Here is a 20,686-nt window from a genome sequence, read left to right as displayed (position 1 = left end):
TACCTTCAATCACAAATGTCTTGCTCATTACAGAGATATCTTCACATGATCCATTACAAAATCTCTCACAAACTTCAGATAGGAGCAGACTAGGTAAAATTGTAGTGTCTATTACAGGGTTGTTTTTCATATCAAGTTTACATATTTCAGCATACCTAGTTAGTTCCAGGGAAACAATTACTTTCATTTAGGCAGTACCTTTTTTCTTTAAACTGATCAAAGTATTTGACTACCAAAGATTGCTACAAAATATAGTTAATAAATGATTGGGATTAATGGAAAAATAAAAATCAAGTCAAATTACAAGTATTCAGGCTTATACACTTAAATGGGATTTCAGTTACAGATAGAACATTAAAATGCTTTAAGATATCTTCAGAACACCTACTTTTAAAAGTTCACTAATACCATGGACTATAGTGCAGATTTTTAATTTTAATTTATATTGAAGTGAATGATGTTTTCCATTGATAAATCAGAAAGCAAAACTGAAAGCATTTAAAACCTGAATGTCAGAGTTAATTAAAGTCATAAATCAGATAAAAGCCCATTATAAAAGGGATGTTTTTCAGCCTGCTGCAAAGTTCTTTCCACATTATTAAACCTGTAAAAGAAGGTACTTCTATACCGAACTCATGCTTATATTATTACCAATATTCATACTTAATGCAGTTTGTTGGTTATTGGAGAAGTATCTTCACATAACTATTGCAAAATCTCAAGTTATTTAGTAGGAGTGTATAGAGATATAACAAACTTAGTCTGCATTATTTTGCAACATGAACTTGCAAAAGTCAGAAAAAATGGTTATTGCTTTAGAATGAAATTTACATCTGGTAGTCACAATAGTCTCAACCAGCTTCAATCACTAAAAATATAAAAATTAAGCAATTGAGAAATCAGTAATAGTAAGACCCTTTGCTTGAACTAGTTTAAAAACTTTAACATGTCTAAAACCTGTCTTGTATGACTAGTTTAATATGCCTATTTTCATTAAACTAATATGTAGTTTAATGAAAAGAAGGACTAGCAGTGGTCAGATATCTCAGGTGTTACCACAAAGAAGAGGGAGTCAAGCTGTTCTCCAAAGCACCTGAGGGCAGGACAAAAAGCAATGGGTGGAAACTAATCAGGGAGAGAAGCAACTTAGAACTGAGGAGAAATTTCCTGACACTTAGAACAATTAATCAGTGGAAAAACTTGCCTCCAGAAGTTGTGAATGCGCCAACACTGGAAGTTTTTAGGAAGATGTTGAATAACAGTTTGTCTGAGGTGGTGTAGAGTTTCTTGCCTGAGCAGGGGTTTGGACAAGAAGACCTTCAAGGTCCCTTCCAACTCTGTTATTTTATTCTATTCTTACTCTAAAACAAAAACTATTGTAACATAACATGGTATTTACTTATTTAAATTTAGATAAATGTGCTTTTTGTCAAACCCCAAAACACCAACAATTCATGGATTTTTTTTTTACTTTGAAAACAAGAAAACCTCTTAATTTATTTTGCCAATCAGAAAAAGCTAAGAAAAACAAACACATTAGAATTATGCTTTTGCACTTCATACTTTATTTTTCAATTAATAATTCACAAGTAGGGAAAATATCAAACTACAAGGTCATTACATCACAATTAGTTTTAACGGCATGTACAACGTTTCGCTATCATGTTCTGATATTCTTTGTATACAATTGATCTATCAGCCTCCACCTTCAAAACACTCAAAGGACTGTAGTCAGCTGGAATGCAGGAAAGTTCAGGGATTGAAGAATCCAGTTTCTCCCGCATGATGTTCAAAATAACAGCATGAATTGGAGAGCCATAGCGATGGCCAACAATTCTTGGACAGTCACCTTTGCAATAGTGAGGATTGTATCTATGTGGTGCAATTATCCATTTGTCCCATTTTAATTGACTGAATTCCAACCAAAAGCTGTGAAGCTCACATTCATTTTGAGGAATGGAGAACTGTTTGTAATACTGACTTATGTTAAATATTGGAAGTGGAGTGTTTTTTATTTTCCCATCTTCTCTTCTGTGACGAGGTATTCTTCCCTGTTTAAGGCCTTTCCTGGCCTCTTCACTGGGAACTGTGAAAGGACTCTTTTTGAGACTAGACAATGTAAAATTCCATCTGTGATAAGTGTGCTCACTAGTGTCAACAGTATAGAGGAGAAGAAAAAGGGATCTCTGTGCCATGTTGAAGAACTCATATTCAGAGTTGGGATAATGTTCATTTTTCAAGCAGGTGAAATTCACAGCCAAATGGAGGTTTCTTTTCTTGTCAACTATCCAAGGGTGAAGAATAGTGGTCATATCAATCTCAATCCATTTGCGTCTATGTTCAAAATCCAGACTGAATACCATTGCATGTGGAACATCGATGCACACTTGGCTGGAGGCATCGCTTTCTTGAACAGCCACGTTGCAAACACAGGTAAGATTTGAAGCTGTAGGAACAGACTCATCCAGTGAGAACAGTAAGGCTGACTTGAGTAAGTGTTCTGAGGCAGTAACACCATCCAGGTTGAAAAACAGGTATATTGAATGAAGATCTCCTGCAAAGAGATTGAAGAAAAAAATGTTTAAACAAAGTAGTTCTGCCCTCCCCGGTTGCTCCTCTTAATCACTTTATACTTTAGTATATTTGCAAATGAAAGTAATTAATCTAAGACTTCAGGCATGCATTTTTTTTGAGCAAATGGCAAGGAAGACAGTCATTTTAGGGTGGCAGCCATCTTGAATATCCATTTTTTTTAACTGAAGCCTATCAGTATAAAGCTTTGGAGAAACAATATGGCCACTACTACTGACATTTTACAAAAAGGTTATTTTCCAACTACAGCAAAATATAAATATATATTTAGTTATTACACTATTAAAAGGGACTCCAAAGATGTATCCCATTCCATTGTACATGGAACAACAAGCAAGACCACCCATATTTTGACAAGGTACAAAAAAAATAGTTAACCCAAAAAAAGTTTTCACATACCATTAGCAGTGGGATGCTTGCATTCAGCATGTGGTGTGACAAGACGGACAGTGTTGTAGAGATGCCTTTTGTTGGCCTTAAGAATGCCTTCCTTGGTAGCAAACGTTTTATACAAATTTTTCATATACCGTAGGGCTCTAGAATCTGGGGGTGGTCTTGAGACATCACTTTCCAAGCCCTGGGCATCATAGTCAGACAGCAGCTTGAAAAGAGCAGCATGTGGGCCTTGGCCATTTTCTTTTGGAAGAACAAATGATGACAGAGATCTCTTGGACACCTGCAGCTCTGAGAGTGGTAATGGCTGAGAAGTCCCTTCATTTCTCAAACAAGGGGCACACAGGACCCCAGGAAAGAAGAACCTGTCCAAACAGAAACAAAGAAATAATCTTCCCAAAAGCTTCATGATGAGGATTAGTTGGGCAAGGTAACTATCTCCTCCATAACAGAGCAAGCCCTCCAAAAAACAAAAGAGCCAGCTCCTTCTAGCCTCTTAAATAAAGCTACACTAATTGGACACCAAGGAAAGCCGCACCTGATGGTGTCATCCTATTTACTTGGACTCCTCCCTTTCCACGTGAGGGTTCCTTTTCGCCTGAAGTTCAGTAAGGTTAAAACCAGATTTAACTAAAATAATTTGGAACATGTGGTGAAATGTATGCTGTAACTCTGTAACACTTTCCAGAAAGTAAGCCCATAGTTCAAACTAGGTCTTCCTTGTGGAAAGGGAGATTTAAGCTTGTCTCAAGATTAATTAGTCCTGATTCTAAAACTACAGCTGTGCTTAACTTTAGTGCCAGATAATAGAAACATTTAATTTGATAGTCCTGTGCATGTTGAAGACACATTCACAGTGTAGTGCTTGTTTGGGATGTGCTTTTCACTGCACTGGCCTTTCAAATGAAGACAAGCGTATAGAGAATAATGAATTCCTGGAGGGAGGTACTGTCCCCATTTATTTGTACCCATTTCCTGTGTTCTTATTCATGTTTATTCTTATTCCTGTTACCTTGTACACGAGTGACAAACTAAAAATAAATAAATATTATTACTATTGTCTAACTTGTTTTATTTTCTGTTCAGGTAAATAAAATGAGCAGGCTATTCTATATTTTTTTTAAAAAAAAAACCTCTACAGTTTTAAGGATGATAATAATGATCCAGTGTAAAACAACTTTTCCTGCTTAAGCCACAATGAATGCCATGATAATTTCATTAGAGAGTTTTCCGTGAATGGAATGAAAGAAAAAAAATGAATTGCAGATGTTGTTGCTTGCTTTTTTATTAAAAGAACTTACGATGGTTGAAAAAAGCAGGCAAGGAAATAGAATAAACAGCTTTCCAATCAGTTCCTCCAGCTGAATATTTTAAACTATTACTGAAGATTTCTAACTAGAGTCCTTGGGAAATCTAGCAAGCAAGCCTAACTCCTGAGTAACAGTTTCTACCAAGCACCAGTCTATAGTTAATGTAGAAGAGAAATCCAAAGACCTTCATAATGTTTCATTATGCAGCTTCATAATACAGTGATTGAATAGATAGACTGACTAGTTAGCTAGTGTGTTGTATACCAGTGTATGCCTTTTGTCTCTAAATTACATACTGCTTGGAAGAGTTCCTTCCAAGGAAAGGAGTTATCACAAAATTAAGACCAAAAAAATATTCTGCAACCACCCAAAACAGCATATGCAGTGCTTTGGAACTCGAGAATGGATTTCAAATCACAGTAAGGCCAAAAGTATTCCTTACTGTGAAGCTGTTAGCTTCAAAGATACTGGGATTTTTTTTTTTTACAGATCTAGAGTTTGATTTTCATACATTATAGTATTTTTCCATATTTATTTAGACATACCTCACAAGAGCATTATGTTGTACTCATTCAATAATGAGCATTTATCATGCGATTTTGAGTTTTTTAAAGCTCCGTATTCTGCAGTTTCTTAAAAAGATTTTTTTATTTCATTTACATAATGCCATACATTTGTATATTTGATTATTGTTTCTTTGGTATTTACACAAAAATGTACTGGTTAAAGGTTTATTCATGTTAAGTCAAACTTCTTATGACTATGGATTTATTAAATACATTTCTATCCTTCTGCAATTAAAAACTCTCTCCATACTACAGACATGTGGTAGAGGTATGCAGGTTTTTGGAAGTAATATAAAACTGGTTGCCATTGATTTCTTCCAGAATGTTTTTGTTTAAAATTCCAAACTAGTTTCAAGTTCTGAGTTTTCCTCAGGTGGGTGTGTAAATGGAATTCAGTTGTGGTTGGCAGAAATTCCTTAAATAATATCATAGTTGTGTATTCTTGAGTTTTTGTCTTTCTATTTAGAGGTAAGTCACACTTTGCTTGAAGGGTTTGTTCAGAGAATTATAGTCAGAGAATTAATCTCTAACCTTTAAAATGTTCTTTTGTGATATGGGGCTATTAAGAATATGAGCCCTTCTCCTCCAGCCTCTGTAAGTAGACCTCATGAGTTTATTACATTGTAGAGTCTGTTGTCTCTATGTATTCTTTATTTCTAAAATTCTCAGGATTTCCAGATAACTTAATTCCAGGCATTATCCATGACAGAGGTCTAGAGAGAGGGCTTAGTTAATGTTGAGGAGTCCATTTGCTTTCAGTGGAGAAGGGAAGCAAAACTAATTGTGGGTGATGACACCACCAAAGCAAGTGCATTTTTTCTTCCCTCTTCATCTTCATGTAGGCTGAACAGGTAGACAGGAGAACAACAGATTATTTTGTCAGAATCCGAAACTGGCGATTACAAAGATTTCAAAACTTAAGAACTGCATATCACTTTAGCCTCAAAAGAAAGCAGTGGAACTAGAAAAGTGTGTAATCTATTATAATAGATTAGGAGGACTCTACCATTCCTTTCATCTTCCATTAATTTTTAAGAGGTGTACATGATCAGAGAAGCTTGGCCCCCAACAGACTTTATTTAAAGAATATTTTACAGATACTTTTGTTGACAATCTCTACCAAACCAAAGGAAGGAAGTTTGTTCTGAACTAGCTCCTGGATCTCCTAAGACAGTGGGTCTCAACCTTCCTAATACTGCAACCCTTTAATACAGTTCCTCATGTTGTGATGACCCCCAATCATAAAATTATTTTATGTTTTCTATATTTTTTCGAAAACATGTATTTTCCAATTGTCTTAGGCGACCCCTGTGAAAGGGTTGTTCGACCCCCAAAGGGGTCCCGACCCACAGGTTGAGAACCACTGTCCTAAGAAATTAAATTCTTCTCAGGCTCTGTTTAAAAGAAGTGATCTAGAACATAGTCTTTCTGATCTGCAGATATTTCCATAGTTCATTTAATGGGTCTAGATTCAGTTATAAAAGTCTTTCTCTTCCATTCCTTATTTTGTTCCATTCTAGTTCTGGCAAAATTTCTTCTGCATTCTTTACTCTGGACCTCTGCTTGGTTTCTGCTGAAGTTCAGGCATGACATGGACTTCTTGTTGGACCCTTACATGAGTTCATAGCATTTTCTGATGAATTCATTATTTCCCTAAGGTATTTTCTTCTAGGTCTCAGTTTTGTTGCCAGTTCATCTTTTCCTCATATAACTCTCGCCAGTATTGCCATATTGATGCCACTTTGTGTGGACTCTGTTCTGTTTTGAAGGGGGCACTAGATTCCTTGTTTGTGCCCTGTTTGTAAGATTGGAAAGTCTCTGTCTCATAATAGTGATTTATTCCTTGTTTCCTAAATTCATTAAGAGATACCCAATGATTCAAATAAACTTTCTCTATTCTTAGTCTTAGTAAACAAATCATGGTTCTTTGTCTTGTTAATCTTTGTATTAAACTTAGTTTTGCAGCTGGTGTCTTTTGATGAATGAAGAATGCTAAACACAGATTTGGTCTTGTAGCATTTGCTCCCCCCCCCCACCAATAATTTTAATGGCTGCTTCTACTTTGTATTATACATTGTTAAGTATTTGGATCAAAATCCCATCCAACTTTGCTGTAAAAAATCTTTCCTTATTCTAATGTTCTGAATGCACTTTGTGCTTGAATTCTGCCAATTGTGGAATCATTATTCCTTCTTCCTAGAAATGGATGCAGTTCTGCATAGGTAGGTCACGTCATGCTGAAAAAATTGCTTAATTTTCTTCAGTTCATAGTCCTTTATTTCTTGCCACCTTGTAGTATAACAAATGTCAGATTCTAGGAAAAGTCATTTTTGTCTTATCGTTATAATTCTAGCAGATTTCCATGGATTGGATCAATGGATTCTATTTCAACTTCTACTGATCCCTCTAGTGAAAGGTCTGGTAAATTTCATCCTCATATGATTTCCTGTCACCTGTTGATCCCACATTCTATCTCTATTTAATGTGATTTTTTTTTTGGTACATTGTTAGTTGTCAGCTTGTGATACACAATTGTTCTCTTTAACGGTGACCAGATTCTTGTCAGATAGAACAACCTAAATCAATGTTTGTTAAAAAAAAAAATTCCCTCGGGACTTTTCTCACTTTTAAAAAATTATTGAAAACCACAAGAGATGTATGGGTTTGCATGGAGTATGTTTATTAATATTTACCATATTAAAAATTAAAATTAATGCATTTCATCCACTACTGGATCAAATTTATTTTTTTTACATAGGCTGGCAAATAAATTTGATTTTGTGGACCTATGAGAGAGTCTGGAGGGATGCCCGGTGGTCCTAGCATCACTTGGAGGAGATGTTTCTTGGAGGAAGTATGTATGCTTATTGGCACTATTAGGCAAATGATCGGGTTGTTGTATAGGTATGGCTTTATTAATTTAATCAATTAATTGATTAATTTACATGACTGCCCATTCCAAGTACATGACTCTGGACAGCCAACAATAAAAAAAACAGAAAGAGCTTTGTGGAAAGATCATGTTTACTTGTGGATTCATCTATGTTGGCATTTTGTTCAATCCCTGTGACATCAGGCTCAGTTATAAAGTACAAACTGCACACTCTAAATTATTCTCTTGACCTATTACCTGAACTGACAGCTGCTCACTTATTTAAAAAGGAGCAAATGTACACATCAAGAAAAATGTTTTGAGGTACACACAGCCATAAGTGATACCCGAGTGTATCAAAGTAACAGTAAAAAACCCGAAAAGAGCAATAGAACAATTAAAAGGACAGTGAGAAGCATTGTGGGAGGCAAAGGCTCCAATATGGTAGAACTACAATTTTTAAGGTAGAAAAGAAACTAGGTGGGGTTTAGATGGAACTCACCCACCACATGGAAAGAAGAACTTGAACAAAAGTGAGTACAGTCAAGGTGATGGCTTTCCCAGTTGCAATATGTGGCTGTGAAGGTTGGACCATAAGAAAGGCTGAATGCCAAAGAATTAAGAGCTTTGAACTATGGTGCTGGAGAAGACTCCTGCGAGTTCCTTGGACTGCAAGGCGATCAAACTGGTCAGTCCTAGAGATCAACTCTGACTGCTCTTTAGAAGGCCAGATCCTGAAGATGAAACTCTGACCACCTAATGAGAAGGAAGGACTCATTGGAGAAGAGCCTAATGCTGGGAAAGATTGAGGACAAAAGAAGAAGGGGATGATAGAGAATGAGGTGGCTGGATGGAGTCACTGAAGCAGTAGGCGTGAACTTAAATGGACTCCAGAGGATGGTAGAGGACAGGAAGGCCAGGAGGAGCATTGTCCATAGGGTCGCGATGGGTAGGACACAACTTCACAACTAACAACAACAACAAATATTGCACTCTCATCTGATCCTGGAAGAAAAAAAGCATAGAAAAGAAGATCCAGCACAACAAATAGACATGCATTAAGTAAAAGAGAGTAATGATTTACTGTAGAACAGCCTGCCAAAGCAAAGTTAGGTTCCAAAACTGATTCTGGCTGGTTTGATTGTTTGCTCATCTAAACTTTGTCTTCCCTCCTTTATATCTTTTCCAACATACAGGGGAGTACAGACAGCAGATGGGAAACTGATCAAGGGCCAAATTCCTAGTCAGCCATGGAAACTTACTGGTGTCTTTAGTCCAATTATTATTATTTCTCAGGCCAGACTTCTTCCTTTGGTGAGGAAAAGTAGAAGGGGTAAGGGGCATGGAAGGTACCATGATTGTTGTTGTTGTTAGTTGCAAAGTCATGTCTGGCTCATCATGACCCCATGGACAATGTTCTTCTCCAGAACCATAGTTCAAAGGCCTCAATTCTTTGGCACTCAGCCTTTCTTATGATCCACTTTCACAGCCGTACATTGCAACTGGAAAAACCATAGCCTTGACTATACACACTTTTGTTGGCAGAGTGATGGGCGATGCCATGATACCTGAATGTAAACAACATTTGTAGAATAGCTGGATAAAGGGAAAAAATGTGTTTCTGTAAAGTGTCACAGGGGGGCAGAAGTGCTATATGCAGTAGTGATGATAAAGCCCAATACGATATTCATCCAGTTTCTGATTAAGTCAAAGAATGACTTGATTTGAAACCTAGTCTTGAAAGGAGTAAACTGAAGGAGCCAGAGTAAATGGTCACTAACCACAATCCTTGATTATATTAGCCTTGTCTTAATTTTATGGAAAAATATTGTAACATTGGATATTTTCCTCAGAAGGAGTGGTATATTGGAAAAAGAAATAGATTCTTACACACAGGTAATATACAAATCAAATCTCCAAAGAAAACTAAACAATGAAAGGGGAAATTTTTCAGGGATATATGAAAATAACCAGCTGATTCTTTATATGGTCAATTTGTGTTTATTTTTTGGCAAAACATTTTTGTTAGCGATGGATAGGTGGGAAGACAGTACGTCATCTAGGTTCAGCAAACACAGGGCAAATAACAATATAAGTTATAATGACCCTTTCTTTTCTATTTAATGAAATTGCTAGAAGTATAACAATACATTTATTTTCAAAAATGGCAGATGATTGCAATTAAACCATTTCATCCACCTGCCAAGCACATATTTCCCTCCAATCAGAAGCTTTCAAAATTAAACATATTTTTAAAATGTTAAGAGGAGACTTGATATGTTGTAATTGGAGCATGATCAGTTACACAAAGAAGGCAATGAATGTAAAATATAATTTTAAAAATCCTTAGCAGATCTACTCATAGAAAAAATTTCTTCATGCTAATCTGTTTGTGCTGGCAGTGTCCTCCCAGCTTTAATGCAGTGTAATTCAAGATATATTAAAAACTCATTGGTCTCTTTGAGAGAAATGTGGCACTCGATCAGGTTTCTTGATAACTGGGATGATAACATTTGGGATGATAACATTTTGCCTTCATTTACACTATTGCAAACTATTAGTTTTGTTGGTCTTACTGGGTTATTCATTATTTGACCTGCTACCAAGAGAGCACCTTCACTTTCATTGATACTCTTTGAATTTACAGGTTGCAAGTCTTGATTATTTTGCTTTGATAGGCACCTGAATGCAAAATAATTGATCTCATTTGTAATCTTTCTTCTCATGAACTGCAGATGTTGACATACTTCTCTTCATATTGCTCACAGTTTACTGTATTGTTTAACTTCTGTTTAATGTTGGTTCTATCTTTCCTTTATGGACTCTCTGTACAGATGGCCCTTAACTTACGAATGCAACTGAGGCAGGGATGGCTTTCTGGTGGTTCACTCCGGAGCAGGCGAACTAGTAGTGGCGGCAGTGGTAGGCTCCGCCCACACACCCGAACCCTTCTGCACACATGCAGAAGCGTCGCACGTGCGCACAAGAGAACCAGTAGTATAATAAATTGAAACCCACCACTGAAATGAGCCCAAAATTTAAGTTGTTAAATGAGGTAAATGAGTTTTGCCCCATTTTAAGATGTTTCTTGCCACAGTTAAGTGAATCACAGCAGTTGTTGAGTTAGTAACATGGTTGTTAAATGAATGTGGTTTCTCCATTGACTTTGCTTGTCAGATAGTCACAAAGGGGGATCACATATGATGCCAGGACATTGAAACTGTCATAAATATGAGTCAATTGCCATCATCTGAATATTGATCATGTGATCATGGGGATGCTGCAATGGTCATAAGTGTGAAAAGCTGTCATAAGTCACTTTTTTCCAGAGCCATTGTAACTTCAAATGGTCACTAAATGAACTGTTGTAAGTCGAGGACAAGGGATTTTTGTCTGTTTTATCCAGACAAAAATGCTTGTTTCTCCAAAGTTTCTCTTTCCTATCTCAAAATGCCCTGGATTCTGCACAATGTGATGACATTGACTGTATTTCTCAGAATTCGAAGGCCGTAATTCTCTGCAAGTTTTAAAACTTTTAAAATAGCTCACCCTGTCACTTCAATCCCTTGTTAAAAAAGAACAAAGGAAAAAAACTGTATCTCTTCATGCCTGCAAAAATCAGGGGCATTTAATTTATTATTAAAGCTGTTTTATCATGTCCAGAATAATAGTTGCTCTCTGCTTTTTTTTTTTATCTTTTCCTTTCTGCTTTTCTCACCTTTCATTTAGAAAGTATAAAAACAGTTTCAGTTTTACATCTTTCTCTTTAAAATATATTCTGCAAAATTTATGACCTCAACTATTTCATGTCCAAACTCAGTTCCCAGATTAAATGTGGTTGGTGGTTTCAGAGTCTCCATTTATATTCTTTTTCACTGTTTGTTGTTCTTCTGGCTCACTTTCAGTCACGGCTGCCAAAATGTGTGTAACAAGTTAGGAATGCTTTGAGGTTTTCAGACTTGCTTCCAACGACAGGGAAGAAGCTGGTGTTGCTTTTAACTCGTTCTTTCCCGCCCAGAACTCCAGAACACGGAAACTGTATCTCACAGTTGTCGATGGAAATTCTCAGTCATCCAGGTCATGGCAGTCCCAAAGGTGCTTTTTCAAAAGGCAACTGGACTTTGTTTTCCCCTCATGTTCTTTCATATTACATGCCACCTGTCATGGTTCAGGATTTAACATCCTGAATACTTAATTGGAGAAAGAAAGAAAAATAGACGTATCCATTTGTCATTTTTATTTTTTTTGTTCTTTAGTCATTGACTAAATTGCAACTTTGGGAGAGATTGTAATATTCTGGAATGGAACAATATTGCCTGCTCAGATATATAGAGTAGACAGACAACATGGACAGGAGGGCAAAAGGCAGAAATAAAGTTGGCTCTGGATAGTTCTGACTTCTAGGATAAAACAAGTTTTACTATGGTGAAGATGAACGATAAAGCAATGGCAAGATATGCCCTGCTAGAACACAATTTAGTCACAAGTCACAAAAACTTTATTGCCACAAATGGCCAGGATAAAACAACACAATAGGCTTTAAGATTAGAGCCAGTTTGGTCTAGTGGCTAAGGCACCAGTCTCTAATTAGGAGACCATGAGTTCTAGTCCTGCCCTGGGCATGAAAATCAGTTTGGTGACCTTGGGTCAGTCACTCTTTCTCAGTCCAACTCAACTCACAGGGTGGTTGTTGTTGCAGGGAAAATAGAAGGAAGGAATATTAGATATGTTCATCGCTTTAAGTTACTTATAAAAACAAAAAGTGAAAATAATAAAATAAAATAAAATAAAATAAACAAATGCAAAAGCTGCAGTGCGGGAAAAACAGACCTAAGTAAGAATCAAAAATGGATATTTTTTACAAAAAAACCCTATATATAAATAAGAAAGGAAGTACAGTAAGTAAATAAATAAATATAAATGCCTAAATTTAATAGCCTCTTAACAATTTAAGAAACCCTTTGGAACCTGCTTACAATCCTAGACTTCAAATAGGGATGAAGCAGCCGTACATGCGTAATTGACTCCCTAATCTGAAGAAAGAGTATTTTGATGCAATTGTTTACCTGTGATATTTTCCTATGACAAATGAATGGAGTTTCTAAGGAGTGTCCTAGCTTTCTCACCACATATAATCTCCTGTACTAGCAAAGGATTTTTGATTCAGGTTTGTCCCATGTTGTCTGTGTTGTCCATCTATTACGTCTTTAACTACAGTATAATTTAACTTGGGAGAGATATATTTGTGAGTGGGACAGGTGATCATCTGGTATAGGGATCAGCAACCCACGGCTGTGGAGCTGCATGTGGCTCTTTCATCCCTCTGCTGCAGCTCCCTATCACCAATCAGCTGCATAATTGATAGGGCTTTCAGTTAAAACAGGTAGAGGGAAAAGGACGCCGTGCTATGAGAGACTCTATGGTGTGGGAACTGAACTTCCGGTTGGCTCCAGAATTGAATGGGGAGCTTCCAGTTAGGACCTTTGTGGCTCTTTGAATGTTTAAGGTTGCCGACCTCTGATCTGGTATATGTGTTGTTACTATTGAAGGCTGTCGTTATGCAGTAGCTGATTCTTGCATACCTATTTCAGGAATGTTTGCTCCTTTGTATGTTGAACCTAGTAGGCTTCTTAATCCTAGTATTTTGCTTCTTACTATGTTAACCTCTGAAAAGACATGGGGTCAGTTTTGGGCATTTTGTTGTTGAAAATCAGTTTTATTATTTATCTTTATTTAATCAATTTCCATAGTCGCTAAGTAGATCTGGGCAGCTTACAATTCTAAAATTATGAAACAATTAATATAAGCTAAAAAAAATTTACAATAATGTAAACATCCACAAAAAATTGGATTTTTTTTTGTTGTCCTTGGGTCAGTTTTGACTTGCTTGGAAAAGTATCTGAAGTTTTCTTAGCAAGATTTCAGAAGTGGTTTATCATTTCCTCCTTCTTGGGGCTGAGAAAAAGTGACTGGCCCAAAGTCACCCTTAGACATCTTTGAACCTAAGACAGGCCTGCAACTCATAGTCTCCACATCTACGCTGGTGCTCATCAAACTGGCTCACCATGTGAGATCCTATGATGCTAACATTTAAAGAATGCTGTTGGTTACCAAATTATTTAATTCCAATTGATAACTACCCAGAAAATCCATTGTAATTTTGGATTCAAATATCTGGAGGAACACATATTTCTATGGGCAACATATTAGAGAATAGGGTCACTTTTAGCCCCACGTTGGATAATGTGATTGGGCGATGCTTTTCCCAATATAAGTTGTCTATCTATAGGTGCCTCATTTAAAAGTGAATTGCTGGAATTCTTGTAAACTTCCTTAGAAAGGTTACCCAGATGCTGACAGAGCCTGGGAAGCAGGAGGCTACTGTACGTCTATGTATTTTGCATTCTTTAGCACTTAGCACCATAACAATAGCACTTAGAGTTATATACCACTTCATAGTGCTTTTACAGCCCTCTCTAAGTGGTTTACAGAATCAGCATATTGCGCCCAACAATTTGGGTCCTTATTTTACCCATCTTGGAAAGATTGAAGGCTGAGTCAGCCTTGAGCTGGTGAGATTTGAACTGCCGAACTGCAGCTAGCAGCCAGCTGAAGTAGCCTGCAGTACTGCACTCTAACCACTCTAGCCACCACCTCGACTCTTTACCAATTTCCTTTGTAGTTGCATCTATATAAATCCAAGAGTCCTTAATCTTAATATTTGCCATAGATATCTACAGACTCTAAGAGGGAGGGTGAAAATTTGGGGTATTGATTGTTTATAAAAGCCTTGTTGTTCCTAGCCTGTATGCTCAGAAGAGACTTCTGTACAAGGGAAGAGGTGCCTCTGAACCTGAGCTGTCTTAGGGTCAACATGGATCCTTTCTACCTCTTTTGCCTTAGCTTGAAAACAATCCTGATTTGGATGACTTGTTATATAGACACTCAAATTCCTTGCCTAAAACTTTTTGTTGTGGGGAAAAATTTGCTTGAGAGTAGAGGGAAAGGAATAAAGGTAGCCATTATTAATATATTGCCAGGATTGAGGGGGGGGGAGACAGGAAAATCTCCACGATTCTCTGGGGTCAAGGATGGGAAAAAATTAAGAAGTGGTTTGAGAGTTATTTCTCACACTGATAGAAAGTCTAGCAAAAGTTTCAAAAATAACAGCAACATATTGCATTTGTCAAACTTCGAATCTCCTTCATTATAAGAGCACAAGAAAAGTATGCTTCATAAGTAGTATATATAAAAGTGCTACACTTGACATAGAATTCACTTGAATTTTTGTGTTTTCACCTAGCAAATCATCATCATCATCATCATCATCATCATCATCATCATCATCATCATTCTCCTTCTGCTTCTTGTAGGGAATTGAGGGAGAGACAAACTTTTTGTTCTTGTTCTTCTGGCAGCGTTAACCATTGCCAATTGATGTTCAATCAATTAATCAATCAATTAGAACAGAGCTGGAAGGGATCTTGGAGTCTTCTAGTCCAACCCTCTGTTCAATTAGGAGACCCTATACTCGTGATAGCAATAGCAATAGCAGTTAGACTTATATACCGCTTCATAGGGCTTTCAGCCCTCTCTAAGCGGTTTACATAGTCAGCATATTGCCCCCAACAACAATCAGGGGCCTCATTTTACCCACCTCGGAAGGATGGAAGGCTGAGTCAACCCTGAGCCGGTGAGATTTGAACAGCCGAACTGCAGAACTGCAGTCAGCTGAAGTAGCCTGCAGTGCTGAATTTAACCACTGCGCCACCTCGGCTCTCCTAGTGAATCTACAACATGCGTGCCAGAAGTGGCATGCAGAGCTGTCTTTCTGGGCACGTGAGTCATTGCCTGTTGCTCTTCTGGGTTCTTGTGTTCCGGCCAGCTAGTCTTCACATGTGTGGGAGGGCCAAAAACCAGAAGAGCAGCCTCCCATTGCACATGAGCATGCGCCAGGAAGATGATATTTCGGTTTTCAGCACAGGCATGCACACCAGCCACTTAGTTTCACTCATGCATGCATGCCAGAAATCAGAAGACCAGGTGGCCAGTAAACATGCAGGCGCTGGAAACCGGAATATCATCTTCCTGGCGCATGCATGCTCACCAGGCAGCTGTTCTTCCATTTCCAGTGCACACATGCGCACTGGCCAGCTGGTCTTTGCATACACATGCTCACCAGAAACCAGAAGACCAGGTGGAAACTGGAAGATCATCTTCCCGGTGTGCGCATGTGCACCGGGTGCCTGCTCTTCTGGTTTCCGGCATGTGCACATGTGCACTCCTGTTTTGGCACTCGGTGCCAAAAAGGTTCCCCAACATTGCCTTATACCATTTCAGTTGTCCAGTCTTATGCGTTTTTGACGTTGTCTCTCCATCTTCTTTTAGGTCTGCCTTGTGTTCTTTGACTTTCTCCTTTTTTGTATATGCCTTGTATGATATGGACTACCACAATATCCTCTCCAGGTGAGCAAACCACTTCTTCTCTTATGATCTCATTTCTTGTTAGGAATATAATCTAACAGTTGGGTTGACAATATATAAATCATGTAACAATGTTATACCTGTTTTCTTTAAATCACACTGTAAAATGTGATTGGTTGCTGTTTTCCTCAATCGGTCATAAGAGGGAGCCAGAATGACTGTTAGCTTTCTGCTTGTTAGATGCTGGGCTGATCTGATTTGAGTGTTTTGGAAGCTGACTGTTAGAAAGTGCCGTCAGCTATTGTAAGTTTTGCAACTGCTAGCAAACTTTGAGTACCGGATTGTTTGTATGATTATGGACTATGTTATTTGGATTATCCCTTAACTGAAAGACGTTGATGACTGACTGTCTTGGACTGTTTGATGGACTCTGATACCTCTATTTCCACGAAAGTAAAAGCCTATTTAAACTGCAGTGTCTCTGTATGCTGGTTTGTGTGTTCTCAACACAACTCTCACAACGCTTCTCTGAACGCACTCGCTCTCCCAACAGGGAGCTTACCTAACATTTTATCTTTTCTGGTCACTCCAGAAGCTTTCCTCAAAGATCTCATTTCTGTGGTGACTAACTTTCATTTATGTTTTATTGTAAGTATCCGTGTTTGGTACTGGTAACAAAGTGGCAATGAATATGCTTTGTATGATATGCTTCTTTGTACTGATTGGCTTATGGCTTCTGCCTTATGCTGTAGGAATGGAGCCAGCTGTCCTAATACTTGGTTTGCCTTACCACGTCATATCATATGCTAATCTCTTTATCTCATTCATTTTAGCAAATGTTATTAATCTGAATTCTGATCCTTTTTCCTTGGAGAAACTGTTTCCTGTCTGGACTGCTAGGAGGGAAATTTGGCACCATTGATGTTACACAATGGATTTTGTGTCTAATAAGATGTTCTTTTGTCTTCAAAAGCCCTTAAGACCTTCCAAGCTGGAGCTAGAATGTTAGAAGACCCTATGAGTTAGTATTAGTGCTGGTAGTTGGGGGCTGCCAGTTTATTTATTTTTTTTGCATATTATTACTTTATGATTATATTGATGTTTTGATTCACTGTCTAAAGTTGCTTGTGTTGCTGTAGTTGCATTGAAGTGGGTTGAGTGATCAAGCAGAACCAGTACCAAGCAACTACCAAAGAGAAAATTATATCCCACCTCAACACCCCCAATTTAACCCCGAGCTACATATATTCCATTTCTTGTAAAATATTTCTTGGATATAAAAAAGTATGATTTTAACTCCCTGTTTAAGTAGTTACGAAAGTTTTCTTTTTCAAAGCTAATGTTTCCATATAGTAAAGATGGCTTTAACACACACACAAATAAGCTATGAACAAATGAAATAAAGTTTCTTGTCCTCTTCCAAAATTGATTGAACAAATTGTAATTCAGCAATCTTGTGCATTTGGAACATCTTTGTTTCACTCTCATGTTATCTTTGTTGAGTATGGCTTCCTGAGTATATTGCATATAGCTTCTAGTTGCTGGGATGTGGGTAGCAGAATGTTGGCTTGTAAGGGAATTCCCTAGGTTAGAGATCCTAGCTTGTATGGTATAGCATAAGCATACTTGGTGTAAAGCTGGACTTTTGTTGCACTTGTGGCATACTGGCCAAAATAGGGCAAAACCAACAGTTCTTGTTTTTATTTAAATAATGCTTTTATTTAATCTTATTTTATTTAAATTGTGTTTAAGGCACAGTTAAGAATAAGATGCCAAATTAATATTCCCATAACTTTTCAAAAATTGTTACGTGAAAGTACCAATTGATTGAAGCTATGAAGACTGAATAAGCCATGATTGGATGTAGTTGATGAGATTCTCAGAAGAAAAGCAGAAGGTACAGACATCAATGTTTGAAATAGTGGACACAATTTTGATACAGCAATATTTTCATGATGCTACTTGCTTTCATATTTTTAATCTTGGAGGTATCATTGCAGATATAGATCACTTCAATGAAATTTCAGCCTTAATTTTCCATGTCTCATATCTTTGATATCATCTTCATGAGTTCATAGCCAAATTTATTGGTGTCATTTTAATTTGACCAATTAGCACTCTTCCTATTGAGTACATTAGAGACTCTTTTTAGAATGCTTGTATTGGTGTGGTAATCTCATAACTCTGAGTTTTGCTACTTTTTTAATTTAGTACTTTATTGATTCCAAATAGTACTATTCCACTACCTATGGGTTATATCTCAAAGTAATTTAAAATAAAAAATATTTCATTGAACATCTCATCTCTGGGATTGTTTACTAATTAAAAATGATAAAAGAATTGTATAGTCCCATTTCTATTTTTCTTTAAAAATACACCACCTTTCTGTCCCTTAGGAAGGATGATTATTATTGTAACTTCCTTGCCCACATTGCTACTTATTCCCATAAATGTGCACAGAATGGAAACAGATCGAAGATTAAGCTTGCAACTTAATGTTAAGATCAGTTGTGCCATTAGAAGAATTCATCAACCTGGTCAGATGGCAGATGCCAAGAGTCTGCAGTTATCTAGCTGTCTTTCCTGAGCACCAGTTTCTCCTTCTGCTAGAAGACTTTTTTTTTGAGGGGGGGGCACTGAATAAATCTATACCCCTTAAAGTGATCTGCCACTTGACAGTAGAGTGGAAGATGTTAACTTACCTTAGTTTTACAATAATGTCAGTGATGTACATGGAGTGAAGGAAGTTCTCTTTATTGTCCTCCCATCAAAAAATTGGGTATCTTGTTGTGGCTCTGCACAAAGGGGAATAAGAATTTGGAATCTTTTAGGGTCTCCTTTATTTATGAATCAAATTTACATGATTGTCCATGTTACAAATGGGAGAACTAAAGCCAGCAAGGAAAACATTCTTCAAAAGCCCTTAAAACATAAATACAAACAAATTCATGAAAGAAGGCATCAGAATCTTACTCAGGGTTCCACCACAAAACCGCGGTAGACTAAAGCGCGTGTGACTAAAGCACGGCGACAAAACTGCACTGTCAAAACCGCGCAACAACACCGCGCCGATAACAGCGCGCTGACAGAAGCGCGCTGTAACATAACCCTAAAAATAACCCTAAACCTAACGCTAAACCTACCCTAAACCTACCCTAAACCTAACCCTAAACCTAACCCTAAGCCTAACCCTAAACCTAACCCTAAACCTTACCTTAAGTTAAATTGCGCTTCTGTCGGCGCGCTGTTGTGGGCGCGCTGTTGTGGGCGCGCTTTTGACATCGCGGTTTTAGCGCCGCGGTGTTGTCGGCACGCTTTTGACATTCGCGGTTATGTCGTGCCACGCTTACTCAGAACACAATCAAGGTTTGTGCTGTCTGTCTGGGAATCCCCAGGTCTATTTAAAAAAACTATGTTTTGAGAGAATTGAGTGATTTTGCCTTCAAAAAACATCCTCCCCCACCCCGCAATTGTCATTAATACTTCACGGTGCAAAATTCAAGTGAGATGGAGCAGCTGTGCCAGGTTTATGGATGTTCTACCTACAGTTTTCTATGAATAAAACTTTCCAGAGAGTATGCCTGATTACCTTCAGGAGAGTTTATGGTTCTCATGCCATCTCCTGGTCTTTAGGTGTTTGGCCACTCAACCTCAATGGAATCTTTCACGACCCAAGTCACAAAAGGAGAAGGAAGTTTTTATTTATATACCCAGTTATAATTTTTGGAAATCCTGCTAAGCGCTGTCTGCTTCAACTGAGAACTTTTTTAAAAAAATTACCTGAATAGATTTAATTGAAACTTTTGGAATTGTAGTAGAGGCTTCATTGCCTGGAACAATTATTCTGCTGTTGAAGGATAGTCTTTCCCAGCAGTTGTTAATGAATTATATATGGGATACATTCAGTCAATCCTAGATTTTAATATGCACCTGACATATGAGAAGTCGAAGTGTACATACTTTCCACACTATGATTTTCCTCATGCATATAATTTGCCAGCGTCTTTCTGGGAACCAAATATGTAATTAGAAAGTCAGAGAAAGAGCTGGAAGGGTTGCCAGAATATTCTGAAACCAAACTTCACTAAAGTCTGCAACATAACATATCAAAGAAAAGACAGGACAGCCTTACAATAATTTTCTTCAGAGACAAAGGAGACATTTGAAATCCTTACTTTAAATTAAGAGCCGGATAAACGTGTGTAGCCATTCTATGCAGTAGATCAATACCTTAAAAAAGTCTAGTTACAATCTGAACCTTGACACAAATTCTAAACTGAACATAAATCTTCCTATTTACCATTTGGTGTGCTGGTAGGCTTTTCTCTTGCATGAGAGGATCTGGGTCAAGCTGAAACACAGTTAGTCTGAAGCCAGCGTTTCAGGTTCATTATTTTAACCCCACCCACTTTCATGCGATTGGATGAGGAATTCTTCCAATTGCCTGTAAGATGTAAAAGTAGCTAGGGAACCAAAGAAAACTCAAAGAGCTGCTTCTACTGTGCTTAAGGAAACCGTACTCCTATATC

General features: G+C 37.5%; 1 protein-coding gene across 2 annotated transcripts; it reads right to left on the bottom strand.

The window, feature by feature from the left end:
* Nucleotides 1–1,542: 1,542 nt before the first annotated feature.
* On the bottom strand, nt 1,543–20,525 carry GDF9 (growth differentiation factor 9). Of its 2 annotated transcripts, XM_087709576.1 has the most exons (4): nt 20,458–20,525; nt 18,860–18,952; nt 2,992–3,350; nt 1,543–2,554 (listed from the first exon to the last, which is right to left on the bottom strand). In XM_087709576.1, the coding sequence occupies exons 2-4, from the start codon at nt 18,889–18,891 to the stop codon at nt 1,635–1,637; spliced, it is 1,311 nt and encodes a 436-aa protein (XP_087565702.1). In that variant the 5' UTR covers nt 18,892–18,952; nt 20,458–20,525; the 3' UTR covers nt 1,543–1,634. The 2 variants fall into 2 exon arrangements, with proteins under 2 accessions (XP_087565702.1, XP_013915132.2); XM_014059657.2 differs by lacking the exons at nt 18,860–18,952; nt 20,458–20,525 and having other exon boundaries at nt 2,992–3,394.
* Between the last annotated feature and the right edge of the window lie 161 nt (nt 20,526–20,686).

This window comes from Thamnophis sirtalis, unplaced genomic scaffold (genome assembly GCF_051295495.1).
Source record: "Thamnophis sirtalis isolate CommonGarterSnake01/CBP01778 unplaced genomic scaffold, rThaSir2_p1.2 scaffold_3, whole genome shotgun sequence".
In the NCBI taxonomy this organism is placed as follows: Eukaryota; Metazoa; Chordata; class Lepidosauria; order Squamata; family Natricidae; genus Thamnophis; species Thamnophis sirtalis.
This window is presented reverse-complemented; position numbering and strand designations above follow the sequence as displayed.